This window comes from Calliphora vicina, chromosome 4, assembly GCF_958450345.1.
Source record: "Calliphora vicina chromosome 4, idCalVici1.1, whole genome shotgun sequence".
NCBI classification, from domain to species: Eukaryota; Metazoa; Arthropoda; class Insecta; order Diptera; family Calliphoridae; genus Calliphora; species Calliphora vicina.
Window position 1 is genome coordinate 113,621,610 of NC_088783.1, and position 14,453 is coordinate 113,636,062.

A 14,453-nucleotide genomic window follows, 5' to 3' on the forward strand; every position below is an offset into this window, starting at 1 on the left:
CTTGTACTAAAGACTACGCCTTGTAGTAAAGACTACGCCTTATACTAAAGACTACGTCTTGTACTAAAGACTACGCCTTATACTAAAGATTACGTCTTGTACTAAAGACTACGTCTTGTACGAAAGATTACGTCTTGTACTAAAGACTACGTCATGTACTAAAGACTACGTCTTGTACTAAAGACTACGTCTTGTACTAAAGAATACGTCTTGTACTAAAGACTACGTCTTGTACTAAAGACTACGTCTTGTACTATACGATTATTCGAATAATTTTCTTCTTAAAAAAACAATAATAATTTTTAAATTAATCGAATAAACGAAAAATTTCCGAATTAAATGATTTTTGAAAATTATTCGAATAATCGATTAAAATTATTCGATTAATTTGAAGAGATTATTCGAATAATTTTCTTCTTAAATATCCAAATTTTTTTAAATTATTCGCACAAAAGACAAATTTCTGAATTAAATGCTTTTCGCAAATTATTCGAATAATCGGTTAAAATTATTCGATTAATTTGAAGCAATTAATCGAATAATTTTCTTCTTAAAAATCCACATTGATCAATCAAAATTGCATATAATAGTTTTTTTAATTATTTCAAAAATTTCAATTAATCGGTTAATATTATTCGATTAATTGAAGCGATTATTCGATTTTTCGAATATGTTTTTTTAAATCCAATTTTTTAACTGAAACAACTGCAATGCTATTTTCAATTATTCGAATAATCGGATAATATTATTCGATTAATTTGAAGCGATTAATCGAATAATTTTCTTCTTAAAAATCCACATTGATCAATCAAAATTGCATATAATAGTTTTTTTAATTATTTCAAAAATTTCAATTAATCGGTTAATATTATTCGATTAATTTGAAGCGATTATTCGATTTTTCAAATATGTTTTTTTTTAAATCCAATTTTTTAACTGAAACAACTGCAATGCTTTTTTGAATTATTCGAATAATCGATTAAAATTATTCGATTAATTTGAAGCGATTAATCGAGTAATTTTCTTCTTAAAATTCCAAATTGATCAATCAAAATTGCATATAATATTTTTTTAATTATTTCAAAAATTCCAAGTAATTAATCGGTTAATATTATTCGATTAATTTGAAGCGATTATTCGATTTTTCTAACATGTCTCTTTAAATCCATATTTTATAACTGGGACAACGATAATTACAAGCCTTTTGGAAAATTATTCGAATAATTGATTAAAATTATTCGATTAATTTGAAGGATTAATCGAATATTCGAATAATTTTCTTCTTAAAAATCAAAAATGTTGTAAATTATTCGTATAAATGACAAATCTCTGAATTACAAACTTTTTAATATTATTCGAATAGTCGGTTAAAATTATTCGATTAATTTGAAGCGATTAATCGAATAATTCTCTTCTTAAAAATCCATTTTGACAAATCAAAATTGCATATAATAGTTTATTAATTATTTAAAAAATTCCAAGTAATTAATCGGTTAATATTATTCGATTAATTTGAAGCGATTATACGATTTTTCGAATATGTTTTTTTAAATCCATATTTTATATCTGACAACTATAATTAAATGCTTTTTGGAAAATTATTCGAATAATCGATTAAAATTATTCGATTAATTTGAAGAGATTAATCGATTATTCGAAAAATGTCCTTCTTAAAAATCAAAAATGTTGTAAATTATTCATATAAATGACAAATCTGTGAATTTCAAGCTTTTTAATATTATTCGAATAATCGGTTAAAGTTATTCGATTAATTTGAAGAGATTAATCGATTATTAGAAAAATTTTTTTTATTAAAAATCCACATTGGTCACTCTAAATTGCATATAATTTTTTTTTGAATTATTTAAAAAATTTCAAGTAATTAATCGGTTAATATTATTCGATTAATTTGAAGCGATTATTCTTTTTTTTCGAATATGTTATTTTAAATCCATATTTTATATCTGACAACTATAATAACATGTTTTTTGGAAAATTATTCGAATAATCGGTTAAAATTATTCGATTAATTTGAAGAGATTAATCGATTTTTCGAATGTGTTTTCTTAAATCCATATTTTATAACTGGGACAAGAATAATTACGAGCTTTTTGGAAAATTATTCGAATAATTGATTAAAATTATTCGATTAATTTGAAGAGATTAATCGATTATTCGAATAATTTTCTTCTTAAAAATCTAAAATTTTGTAAATTATTCCAATAAATGACAAATCTCTGAATTGCATGCTTTTTGAAAATTATTCGAATAATCGGTTAAAATTATTCGATTAATTTGAAGATATTTAAAGCGATTATTCGTATAATTTTCTTCTTAAAAATCCACATTGCTCAATCTAATTTATTTTTTTATTTTTAATTTCATAAATTTAAAATAATTAATCGGTTAATATTATTCGATTAATTTAAAACGATTATTAGATTTTTCGAATATTTTTGTTTAAAAATCCATATTTTATATCATGTTATTTTACATGTTTTTTAAAAATTATTCGAATAATTGATTAAGATTATTCGATTAATTTGAAGAGATTAATCGATTATTCGAATAATTTTCTTTCTAAAAAATCCAACATTTTGTAAATTATTTAAATAATCAAGAAATTTCTATATTACAAACTCTTAGTATATTATTCGAATATTCGATTAATCGATTCAATTAATCGATTATTCGAATAATTTTTTTTTCCTAAAAATCCAATTTTTTGTTATTAATTTCGATTAATCCAACAATTTTTGAAAATTATTGGATTAATATGAAGCGATTAATCAATTATTCGCTTAATTTGAAGCAACCGTAAAGTAGTAGAAGCTTGAGGAATATTGCTCGAACAGTACACCCATTTTCATAAGACAATTTTATAATTTGAATATGCTATTGAACGCTATAGCCGTTAATAGAGATTTGTCAACACAATTTGAATAAATAACAGCCACTTCCACAGATGTAGCTTCAACAATATGGCCGCTTTCAGCTGTCAAAGTTCGCAAGACCCTGTTGGAAGACCCGTTGGAAAACATGGTGAATAATTTCAGGTTTTGATTAATAAATATTTTATTTATATAAAGAAAAAATGGCTAAATATAAAACTATGACTATTTGGCATCCTCATCATCTTCTTCGTCATCCTCATCCTCCTCATCTTCATCCTCATATTCACACTCATCATCATTGTCATCAGTGCACTCCTCATCATCATCTTCCTCTACAGGCTTTTTATTAGACTCTGAAGATTTAAAAGGCATGGTATGGAGATTTTTGTCGTCATCTAGTTTACTTAAGGGAGACATGGTAGTGGAAGTTGATGTGGTTGAGGAGGGGGTTTTGGTAGCAGATACTGTCGGGGTACTGGGAGTTGAAGAGACCGTTGTTAAAGGGGCTGTGTTTGGGGTCTTCTTGGTATCTGCTGGTGTTGGTTTATTCATGCCAGCTGTGGCTGTTCCTATAATATCGGATCCCGAAATATCTGCCAAGGTGGGCAAGGAAATGAATTCTTTCTTAGTTAGCGAGCTATTCTTTAGATTTTCCTCTTTGGATTCCAATTTCTCCAAGACCTTGGTAACATTTAATTTTGTTGCATTTCCCTGAGTCTCATTCAAACTTAAATTGAAAGTCTCTGTTTTCTGTTTTACTGTATCTGTCCCATTTAAGCCTTTTTCAAACTGTATGGTCTCATTTTTCGTTAACTTTACTTGTAGCTTATCCTTCTCCTTATCCTTAAGAGTGCTTTGCACCTCATTTTCATCATTTAAAGGCTCACTAATATCCTCATCATCCTCCTCCTCCCAGTTGACTAAAGGTGGTGGGGTAATTCGTGGAGCTGGCGTTGAGGTTAACAGAAATTCATCTGTGATTTCACAATTTTTACCCAAATAACCCTGTTTACAGTGACAGCGATAATTGCCATCCTCCTTGGTCAGCGAAATACATTTGCCTCCATTTTCACAGATATTAGCATGGTCCTTGCAATAGGTTAGTTCTAAAAGAAAACCAAACCAATTAGTTACAATTCCCTACAAATTAAACCTTTCTACTCACTTTCATCACATAAAATGCCACCCCAGCCGGGTTTGCAGTTGCACTCCCAGGGCTTCTCACAATCCCCATTAACACATCCAGGATAGGGGAAACATTGATCACATTTGACACCAGTCCAGCCTACTTTACATCTGCATTCACCCGGTTTCTTGCAATAGCCACGCTGCTTATGACAGTCTGCATTACAAATGGCTGTAGCAAAAAAAAAATACAAGAAATTTAATTAAAATGTTTAACATATTCAATTTCCTCCTCTCCCCATTAACTTACGTGTCTGGCACAACAGGCCAGTGTAACCAGGTAAACACTGACACTCCAATGGTTTGCTGCAAGTGCCATGTTGACAGCCGGGCAATACAGAGCAATCACTGCAATTACGGCCAGCCCAACCGATACGACAACGACACTCACCGGGAGTCTCACAATAGCCGCGTGTGTTGTGGCAGCCCTGGCGACATGTGGCTAAAGTAAACAACAGCAAATTTCAATATGTTTGCAACAAAGTTTCCAACAAAAAATCAACACAAAACTTTTATCTTAGAAGTTTTACTTAAAGCAACACAATGGCTGCCCCAAAAACTTACGTTCCGTACAAAAGAGTCCATCCCAGCCGGGGCGACAAATGCATTCGAATGGTTTTGTGCAGTCTCCATGCTGACATCCGGGCAATGGTATGCATTTGTCACACAATTCCCCAGTGTAACCGATGCGACAACGGCATTCACCAGGCCGTTGACAATAGCCTACAAATAGGAATACAAACACAATACAAAATTTTAAGCTCTCACACAAACACAGAAATTTACACACATTGTTGAAGTCTTAAGTAAGTGATGAATATTTTGACACAATGAGGGAATTTGCCCTAAGAATTAAAGGAATCAAATGTTGAAAGTTAAACGGAAGTTTTTCAAAATTCCAGACATTGACTGGTTTAAAGACCAGAAAATACTCTAGACTAGACTCTAGACTAGACTCAAGACTAGACTCTAGACTAGACTAGACTCTAGACTAGACTATACTCTAGACTACACTCTAAACTAGACTCTAGACTACACTCTAAACTAGACTCTAGACTAGACTAGACTCTAGACTAGACTCTAGACTAGACTCTAGACTAGACTCTAGACTAGACACTAGACTAGACACTAGACTAGACTCTAGACTAGACACTAGACTAGACTCTAGACTAGACTCTAGACTAGACTCTAGACTAGACTCTAGACTAGACTCTAGACTAGACTCTAGACTAGACTCTAGACTAGACTCTAGACTAGACTCTAGACTAGACTCTAGACTAGACTCTAGACTAGACTCTAGATTAGACTCTAGACTAGACTCTAGACTAGATTCTAGACTAGACTCTAGACTAGAGTAGACTCTAGACTAGACTCTAGACTAGACTCTAGACTAGACTCTAGACTAGACTCTAGACTAGACTCTAGACTAGACTCTAGACTAGACTCTAGACTAGACTCTAGACTAGACTCTAGACTAGACTCTAGACTAGACTAGACTCTAGAGTAGACTCTAGACTAGACTCTAGACTAGACTCTAGACTAGACTTTAGACTAGACTCTAGACTAGACTCTAGACTAGACTCTAGACTAGACTCTAGACTAGACTAGACTTTAGGCTAGACTCTAGACTACACTAGACTCTAGACTACACTAGACTAGACTCTAGACTAGACTCTAGACTAGACTAGACTCTAGACTAGACTCTAGACTAGACTCTAGACTAGACTAGACTCTAGACTAGACTAGACTCTAGACTAGACTCTAGACTAGACTTTAGACTAGACTCTAGACTAGACTCTAGACTAGACTCTAGACTAGACTCTAGACTAGACTCTAGACTAGACTCTAGACTAGACTCTAGACTAGACTCTAGACTAGACTAGACTCTAGAGTAGACTCTAGACTAGACTCTAGACTAGACTCTAGACTAGACTTTAGACTAGACTCTAGACTAGACTCTAGACTAGACTCTAGACTAGACTCTAGACTAGACTCTAGACTAGACTAGACTCTAGACTAGACTAGACTTTAGGCTAGACTCTAGACTACACTAGACTCTAGACTACACTAGACTAGACTCTAGACTAGACTCTAGACTAGACTAGACTCTAGACTAGACTCTAGACTAGACTAGACTATAGACTAGACTCTAGACTAGACTCTAGACTAGACTCTAGACTAGACTAGACTCTAGACTAGACTCTAGACTAGACTTTAGACTAGACTCTAGACTAGACTCTAGACTAGACTCTAGACTAGACTCTAGACTAGACTCTAGACTAGACTCTAGACTAGACTCTAGACTAGACTCTAGACTAGACTCTAGACTAGACTCTAGGCTAGACTAGACTTTAGGCTAGACTCTAGACTACACTAGACTCTAGACTACACTAGACTCTAGACTACACTAGACTCTAGACTACACTACACTCTATACTACACTAGACTAGACTCTAGACTAGACTCTAGACTAGACTCTAGACTAGACTCTAGACTAGACTCTAGACTAGACTCTAGACTAGACTCTAGACTAGACTCTAGACTAGACTCTAGACTAGACTCTAGACTAGACTCTAGACTAGACTCTAGACTAGATTCTAGACTAGACTCTAGACTAGACTAGACTCTAGAGTAGACTCTAGACTAGACTCTAGACTAGACTCTAGAGTAGACTCTAGACTAGACTTTAGACTAGACTCTAGACTAGACTCTAGACTAGACTCTAGACTAGACTCTAGACTAGACTAGACTTTAGGCTAGACTCTAGACTACACTAGACTCTAGACTACACTAGACTCTAGACTACACTAGACTCTAGACTAGACTCTAGACTAGACTCTAGACTAGACTCTAGACTAGACTAGACTCTAGACTAGACTCTAGACTAGACTCTAGACTAGACTAGACTCTAGACTAGACTAGACTAGACTCTAGACTAGACTCTAGACTAGACTAGACTCTAGACTAGACTCTAGACTAGACTAGACTCTAGACTAGACTCTAGACTAGACTTTAGACTAGACTCTAGACTAGACTCTAGACTAGACTCTAGACTAGACTCTAGACTAGACTCTAGACTAGACTCTAGACTAGACTCTAGACTAGACTCTAGACTAGACTCTAGACTAGTCTAGAGTTTACCTGAAAGACTCGTCCTAAAATTGTCTTCCATTTTTTATTTGTTCCATTAATGTTTCCATTCCTTTCCATCCCTGCTTTTCTACTCATTATACCTCTAAATTACCATCAACATTTAATTGAGTTACTCTGCTTTCACTTAAGTCTTTGAAATTTTGGCAGAGGCCATCCTAAATATGCCAGCTTCTCTAGCTCTGTGTGTAAATGCATGTTTCTTCAGCTCCATTACTCACCATTCATGGGATCACAACCTTTGCGACACATGGGTACTTGACATAAATCTCCCTGCCAACCTGGCAAACAGTTAACGTCACCCTTATCATCACAAACATAATGAGAATTGGCCTTATATTTTTGGGCCTTCTCACAAGCCTAGAGATAAGGAGATAGAGATGGAAAGTAAAAAAGTTAAAATTTTGTTTTGTTTAGAAGGAAATTTTGAACAAGTTTCTTAGTAACTTGAATAACGTAAATGGATGATGGATGTGTGAAATTGATGTGGTTTAAGGTAAAATATGTGGAGCATATTTGGAAAGTTATGTGAGGGAGAGGGGGGAGGTTTATGTAAGCTTACCCTTTGCTTCCATAGTGGTACATTTGGTTTGGTATATTTAGCTTCATAGTTGCGTTTGTAGGCCGCTACATCAGACATTATTAAAGCTGAAACAGCCAGCTGTATGACAAAATATTCCTTCAACATTTTTAGATTGTTGCTGGCACCATTAAGGCAGCTGAAATAAAAGAAATTTGTTTAGAAATTTTAGTAATTGTAGAGAAAAGTTAAACAAGTTTTTTGGAAATTTAGCTGTAGTGTTTTCTTTAGTTCGTTGCTGGCTGCTTCAATTTTGTAGCTCAAACTTTAGCATGACCTTTTAAAGAAGTTGTTCCTTAATGTTTCATCAGTTTAAAAATTTTACGCATGATTTACTTTAGATAAAATTGATTTTCCTTAGATTCATAAGGCAAGGACATAAACTTTTAAAGAAAACTAAAGAATATTCAGGTAGAGAAAAAATATATCTGTCTACTGTCTATCCGTCTGTCCCTCTGTCTGTCCGTCTGTACGTCCATCCGTCTGTCCCTCTGTCTGTCCATCCGTCCGTCCATCTGTCTGCAAGTTGAAAACACGATAGGGCCAACATGGAAATGAGCTAACGGGCTGAAATTTTCCACAAATACTTTCTATTGAAAACTTTTATTTAATATTGAAAATGTTCAATATCGGTTTATGATTTCACTTAGTCCCCATACAAATACCCCCAGGAATACTGTTTGGGCAACCATTTATGTTGATTATGCGGCAATCCTGATAAAACTCCTCAGAAATTAGATCTAAAAACTCTGAAATTATACTGCAAAGAATGAAGAAAATCCAATAACATTTGACCCTAGTCCCCATAAAAGGCCCCCCTCAGAAAATGACTGGAACTTTCATAATTGTTTTATTAAAAATGCGGGATTTGTTTAAATCTTTAGATTCTATTTTGAAACAGCTATACATTCTCCTATCTTTCTGCCAACATATGGATTGTGAGCCAAAAGAACTGCTTATCTTTTGAGGCCAAGAACGAATCAAGACAATTTGGGATACGCTGTTCCAAAGTGAAGCGTATCCCAGAGAGAGTTCTGCCTCGCTCGAAACAAATAGTGGGCGTACGGGGCAAGGTCTGAACTATAAGGAGGCAAAAACTTCTCAACCACTTCTTTCTACATAGTTTTTAACAGGTATTGCAAGGTGTGACCTAGCGGCTCCGTGATGGAATATTACGATTTAATGACCCAGTATTGGCTTCAAATAAATCACTTGCCTTCGGTATAGGTTCCCTGCAATGGTGTGGCTTGATTTCAGATAGGATAGGATTCTTTTGCTCCCACCAAATACTGAGAACTACCTTAGCGCCATGGATATTTGGCTTTGGTTTCGATATCTTACACTTCGGGTTATTGTAATGTATCCATTGCAAATATGATTTTCTTTTATAGCATTCAAGCAGCGTTTCGGACATGTAAAATCGTCTTTCTCTCGTCTTCAATTCGCTCCCAATGATTTTGCCAGTTCTTGTTGAGTTTGACAACAATCTTCAAGGAGTAATGCCTCCAATTCTTGAGCTTCAAACTTTTTTGGCTGCCCTGGGCAATCTTCTTCAAGGTCTCTCGACTTCAATTCGTATGGTAGACAATTTCTCTGCTTTCGGATGATTCCAGTTGCTCGCAAACTTTTGAAAATCGCTGCTTTAGTAGCTCTCAATGATTTTGCAAGCTCTTGTTGGAGTTGACAACAATCTTCTTGGATTAATGCCTTCAATTCATGATCTTCTCACTTTTTGGGCTGCTCTGGACAATCTTCTTCAAGGTGTCTCGGCTTCCATTCATATGGTAGCCAATTTCCCTGCTTTCGGATTAATGCAGATGCTTACCAACCTTTTGAAATTGCTGCTTGAGTAGCTCTCAATGATTTTGCAAGTTCTTGTAGGAGTTGACAACAATCTTCATGAAGTGATGCCTTCAATTCTTGATCTTCTCACTTTTTGGGCTGCTCTGGACAATCTTCTTCAAGGTCTCTCGACTTCAACTCGTATGGTAGCCAATTTCTCTGCTTTCGGATGATTCCAGAAGCTCGCAAACGTTTTGAAATGGATGATTGAGTAGCTCTCAATGATTTGGAAGATCATTTTGTGTTTGACAACAATTTTCATGGAGTAATGCCTTCAATTCTTGGTCTTGAAACTTTTTGGCTGCCCTGGGCAATCTTCTTCAAGGCTTTTCGACTTCAATTCGTATGGTAGCCAATTTCCCTGCTTTCGGATGATTCCAGTTGCTGGAAACGTTCACCAAATTGCTGCTTGATTAGCTCCCAATGATTTTGCAAGCTCTTGTTGAGTTTGACAATATTTTTCATGGAGTAATGCCTTCAATTCTCGATCTTCTCACTTTTTGGGCTGCTCTGGGCAATCTTCTTGAAGGTGTCTCAGCTTCCATTCGTATGGTAGCCAATTTCCCTGCTTTCGGATTAATCCAGATGCTTACCAACCTTTTGAAATTGTTGCTTGAGTAGCTCTCAATGATTTTGCAAGTTCTTGTTGGAGTTGACAACAATCTTCATGGAGTAATGCCTTCAATTCTCGATCTTCTCACTTTTTGGGCTGCTCTGGGCAATCTTCTTGAAGGTGTCTCGGCTTCCATTCGTTTGGTAGCCAATTTCCCTGCTTTCGGATTAATCCGGATGCTTGCAAACCTTTTGAAATTGCTGCTTGAGTAGCTCTCAATTATTTGGAAGATCTTTTTGAGTTTGACAACAATTTTCATGGAGTAGTGTCTCCAATTCTTGGTCTTCAAACATTTTTGGCTGGCCAGGGGCAGTCTTTGTCTTTGGCACCACTTCTGAACTGCACAAACCATCTCTCGCACTTTGAAACAATCATAATGTTACGTTTTATCATTACTTAACGATGCTTCAAATTAGACTGACTCTCTGATTTTCTCACCGCCACCTTGTATACACTGCATTACCATCCAGATGTTTCCAGCACCATCTAACGATGCTTCCAGAAAGTTCTATTTCTACAATGATCAACTCAAAGCTTTTCTACAATATTGTATGTTCCACAGTTATGTTAGCTGCGAGATTAACATCTCAGAGTGTTTGAACACTTCACTATGATATTGTCTATTGGGTTATTTGTTTCCCAGGCTCTTAAATTTGTTTACTGGGTTATTTTTTACATGCTTCTTTGCAGCTGTTGTAGGTAGCACAAACAACATCTTTATGTTGTCGCTTATATGTTGCTGCTGCTGCTGCTTGATTGTCTTCCGGTGAACAGACTTTATCATTATCGATAGTGATTGCAATATAGTTTTTATCTATTTGCAGGGGAATCCCAAAAAAGGATTACAACTAACAGAGAATATTTTTCAAAAACTACAAAATAACCAGATATTATTTGTTTGGATTACCCTGCAATTTTCCTTAAACATTATTGCATGTTCATCTCTATGATGTACTTCCTTTTGTGTTTCTCATCCCCAACCTCCTCTCCTATTCTATTTCATTGCAACTATATAAATTTGTATTTATGTTTTCTTAAACACAGTCATTTTGTCAAATGCAGTCGCAAACAACAAACAAAAAAATTTTGATATTGTTTATTTGACATTTTCATGCCAGCAGCATTAAGAATCGACAAAAGAAAGTGACAAATAAATTCAAAAATGACTAGAGCATCGAGCAATGCAACAGAAATTGTAAATATTGCTCTTTGATGCTTTTGACAACAATAAATTTGAAAAAATTGATAGTAAAAAAAGGAATTGATATTTCAATTTATTGGAAAAAATAACTTCGACTTTGAAGCTTATAAAATATCATAAAATTTTAAAAAAGTATTTAAGTACTTTTTAGGGTACTTTTTCATTTTGGTACCAAATTTGTTTTTTGATTTATTTAAGTTAAATTTTATAGAAATCAGGAAAAAAAATTAGCAATTTGGTACTTTTTTGCAAAAATTATTTTGGTACTTTTTAGGGTACTTTTTCATTTTAGTACCAAATTTGTTTCTTGCTTTATTTAAGTCCAATTTTATTAAAATCAGGGAAAAAATTTAGCAATTTGATACTTTTTTGCAAAAATCATTTTGGTACTTTTTAGGGTACTTTTTCATTTTGGTACCAAAAATTGTTTTTTGCTTTATTTAAGTTCAATTTTACCAAAAATCAGGGAAAAGATTTAGCAATTTGGTACTTTTTGCAAAATATTTTTTGGTACTTTTTCATTTTGGAACCAAATTTGTTTCATGCGTTAATTAAATTCAATTTTATTAAAATCAGGGAAAAATTTTGCAATTTGGTACTTTTTTCCAAAAATCATGTTGGTACTTTTTAGGGTACTTTTTCATTTTGGTACCAAATTTGTTTCTTGCTTTATTTAAGTTAAATTTTATTAAAATCAAAGAAAATATTTAGCAATTGGGTACTTTGTTGCAAAAATCATTTTGGTACTTTTTAGGGTACTTTTTCATTTTGGTACCAAATTTGTTTTTTGCTTTATTTAAGTTCAATTTTATTAAAATCAAGGAATAAAAATTGCAAATTGGTACTTTTTGCAAAATAATTTTTGGTACTTTTTAGGGTACTTTTTCATTTTGGTACCAAATTTGTTTCTTGCTTTATTTAAGTTAAATTTTATTAAAATCACGGAAAAAATTTAGCAATTTGGTACTTTTTGCAAAATAATTTTTGGTACTTTTAAGGTACTTTTTCATTTTGGTACCAAATTTGTTTATTGCTTTATTTAAGTTCAATTTTATTAAAATCAGGAAAATAATTTAGCAATTTGATACTTTTTTGCAAAAATCATTTTGGTACTTTTTAGGGTACTTTTTAAAATTTGTATCAAATTTGTTTTTTGCTGTATTTAAGTTCAATTTTATTAAAATCAGAGAAAGAATTTAGCAATTTGGTACTTTTTGCAAAAAATCATTTTTGTACTTTTTAGGGTACTTTTTCATTTTGGTACCAAATTTGTTTCTTGCTTTATTTAAGTTCAATTTTATTAAAATCAGTGAACAAAATTAGGAATTTGATACTTTTTTGCAAAAATCATTTCGGTACTTTTTCATTTTGGTACCAAATTAGTTTTTTGCTTTATTTAAGTTCAATTTTATTAAAATCAGGGAAAAAATTTAGCAATTTGGTATTTTTTTGCAAAAATCATTTGGTACTTTTTAGGGTACTTTTTCATTTTGGTACCAAATTTGTTTTTTGCTTTATTTAAGTTCAATTTTACCAAAAATCAGGGAAAAAATTTAGCAATTTGGTACTTTTTGCAAAATAATTTTTGGTACGTTTTCATTTTGGTGCCAAATTTGTTTCCTGCTTTATTTAAGTTCAATTTTATTAAAATCTGGGGAAAAATTTAGCAATTTGTTACTTTTTTGCAAAAATCATTTTAGTACTTTTTAGGGTACTTTTTAAAATTGGTATCAAATTAATTTTTTGCTTTATTTAAGTTCAGTTTTATTAAAATCAAGGAATACAAATTGCAAATTGGTACTTTTTGCAAAATAATTTTTGGTACTTTTTAGGGTACTTTTTCATTTTGGTGCCAAATTTGTTTTTTGCTTTATTTAAGTGCAATTTTATTAAAATCAGGGAAAAAATTTAGCAATTTGGTACTTTTTTGCAAAAATCATTTTGGTACTTTTTAGAGTACTTTTTCATTTTGGTACCAAATTTGTTTTTTGCTTTATTTAAGTTCAATTTTATTAAAATCATGCAATAAAAATTGCAAATTGGTACTTTTTGCAAAATAATTTTTGGTACTTTTTAAGGTACTTTTTCATTTTGGTACCAAATTTGTTTTTTGCTTTATTTAAGTTCAGTTTTATTAAAATCAAGGAATAAAAATTGCAAATTGGTACTTTTTGCAAAATAAATTTTGGTACTTTTTAAGGTACTTTTTCATTTTGGTACCAAATATGTTTCTTGCTTTATTTAAGTTCAATTTTATTAAAACCAAGATAATTATAGGGGTACTTTTTGATAAATTGATTCAAGTACTTTTTTCAATTTAGTACCAAACTGTATTGTATGGCCTTATTTATAACAAGTTGAGCAAAAAGTAAAGAAAAACTTAATTTTAATTTGTTTAATTATCAACAAAAAGTTTTATATTCTAGATTTAATTGAAATTTTATGAGTTTTTTTTCCCCATTAAACATTTTAAAGCCACCATAAATATTGTTCTTATTTTATAATGTTCTTGTTATTGTTGTTGTATGTACTTGTCATAACTGGGCCAAACTGTTTGGAGTTGCTTGGGGCCACAATTAACACCTTTGAAACAAGTTTGCTGTTACTTTTTATTCCTCTTTGCATTTAACATGAATTGTTTGGTAAATTGTTTAGAAATTTTTCATTACAAATTTCTAGGAATATTTATGAATATTCTTTTTAAAAAAATTAACTTTATTTCAAATATTTTTTTTATTTTGAAAATATTTCTTTAGTTGTTTGTGTTTCACTTTAAAAATTTCACTTTTTGTTTATACCTTTTGAAAAAAAAAACGTTTTTTGAATTTATAATTCGCTGTAGAGACACATAAATAAACAATCACCTTTTTAAGCAAATTTATTTATTTTTATTGTATATAAACAAAAAAAAAAACCGTTTAAATTGTTTAACAAATAAAAGAATAACTTGTAACTCTGATGGTCTGTGGTTAACTGCAGTGTGATTTC

General features: G+C 32.4%; 1 protein-coding gene across 1 annotated transcript; it reads right to left on the bottom strand.

Annotated features, from left to right (window-relative positions):
- Positions 1-3,050: 3,050 nt before the first annotated feature.
- Positions 3,051-10,724, bottom strand: C901. Its single transcript, XM_065509590.1, has 7 exons — positions 10,687-10,724; positions 7,792-7,948; positions 7,451-7,589; positions 4,644-4,802; positions 4,330-4,521; positions 4,060-4,251; positions 3,051-4,000 (listed from the first exon to the last, which is right to left on the bottom strand). The coding sequence occupies exons 1-7, from the start codon at positions 10,722-10,724 to the stop codon at positions 3,117-3,119; spliced, it is 1,761 nt and encodes a 586-aa protein (XP_065365662.1). The 3' UTR covers positions 3,051-3,116.
- Between the last annotated feature and the right edge of the window lie 3,729 nt (positions 10,725-14,453).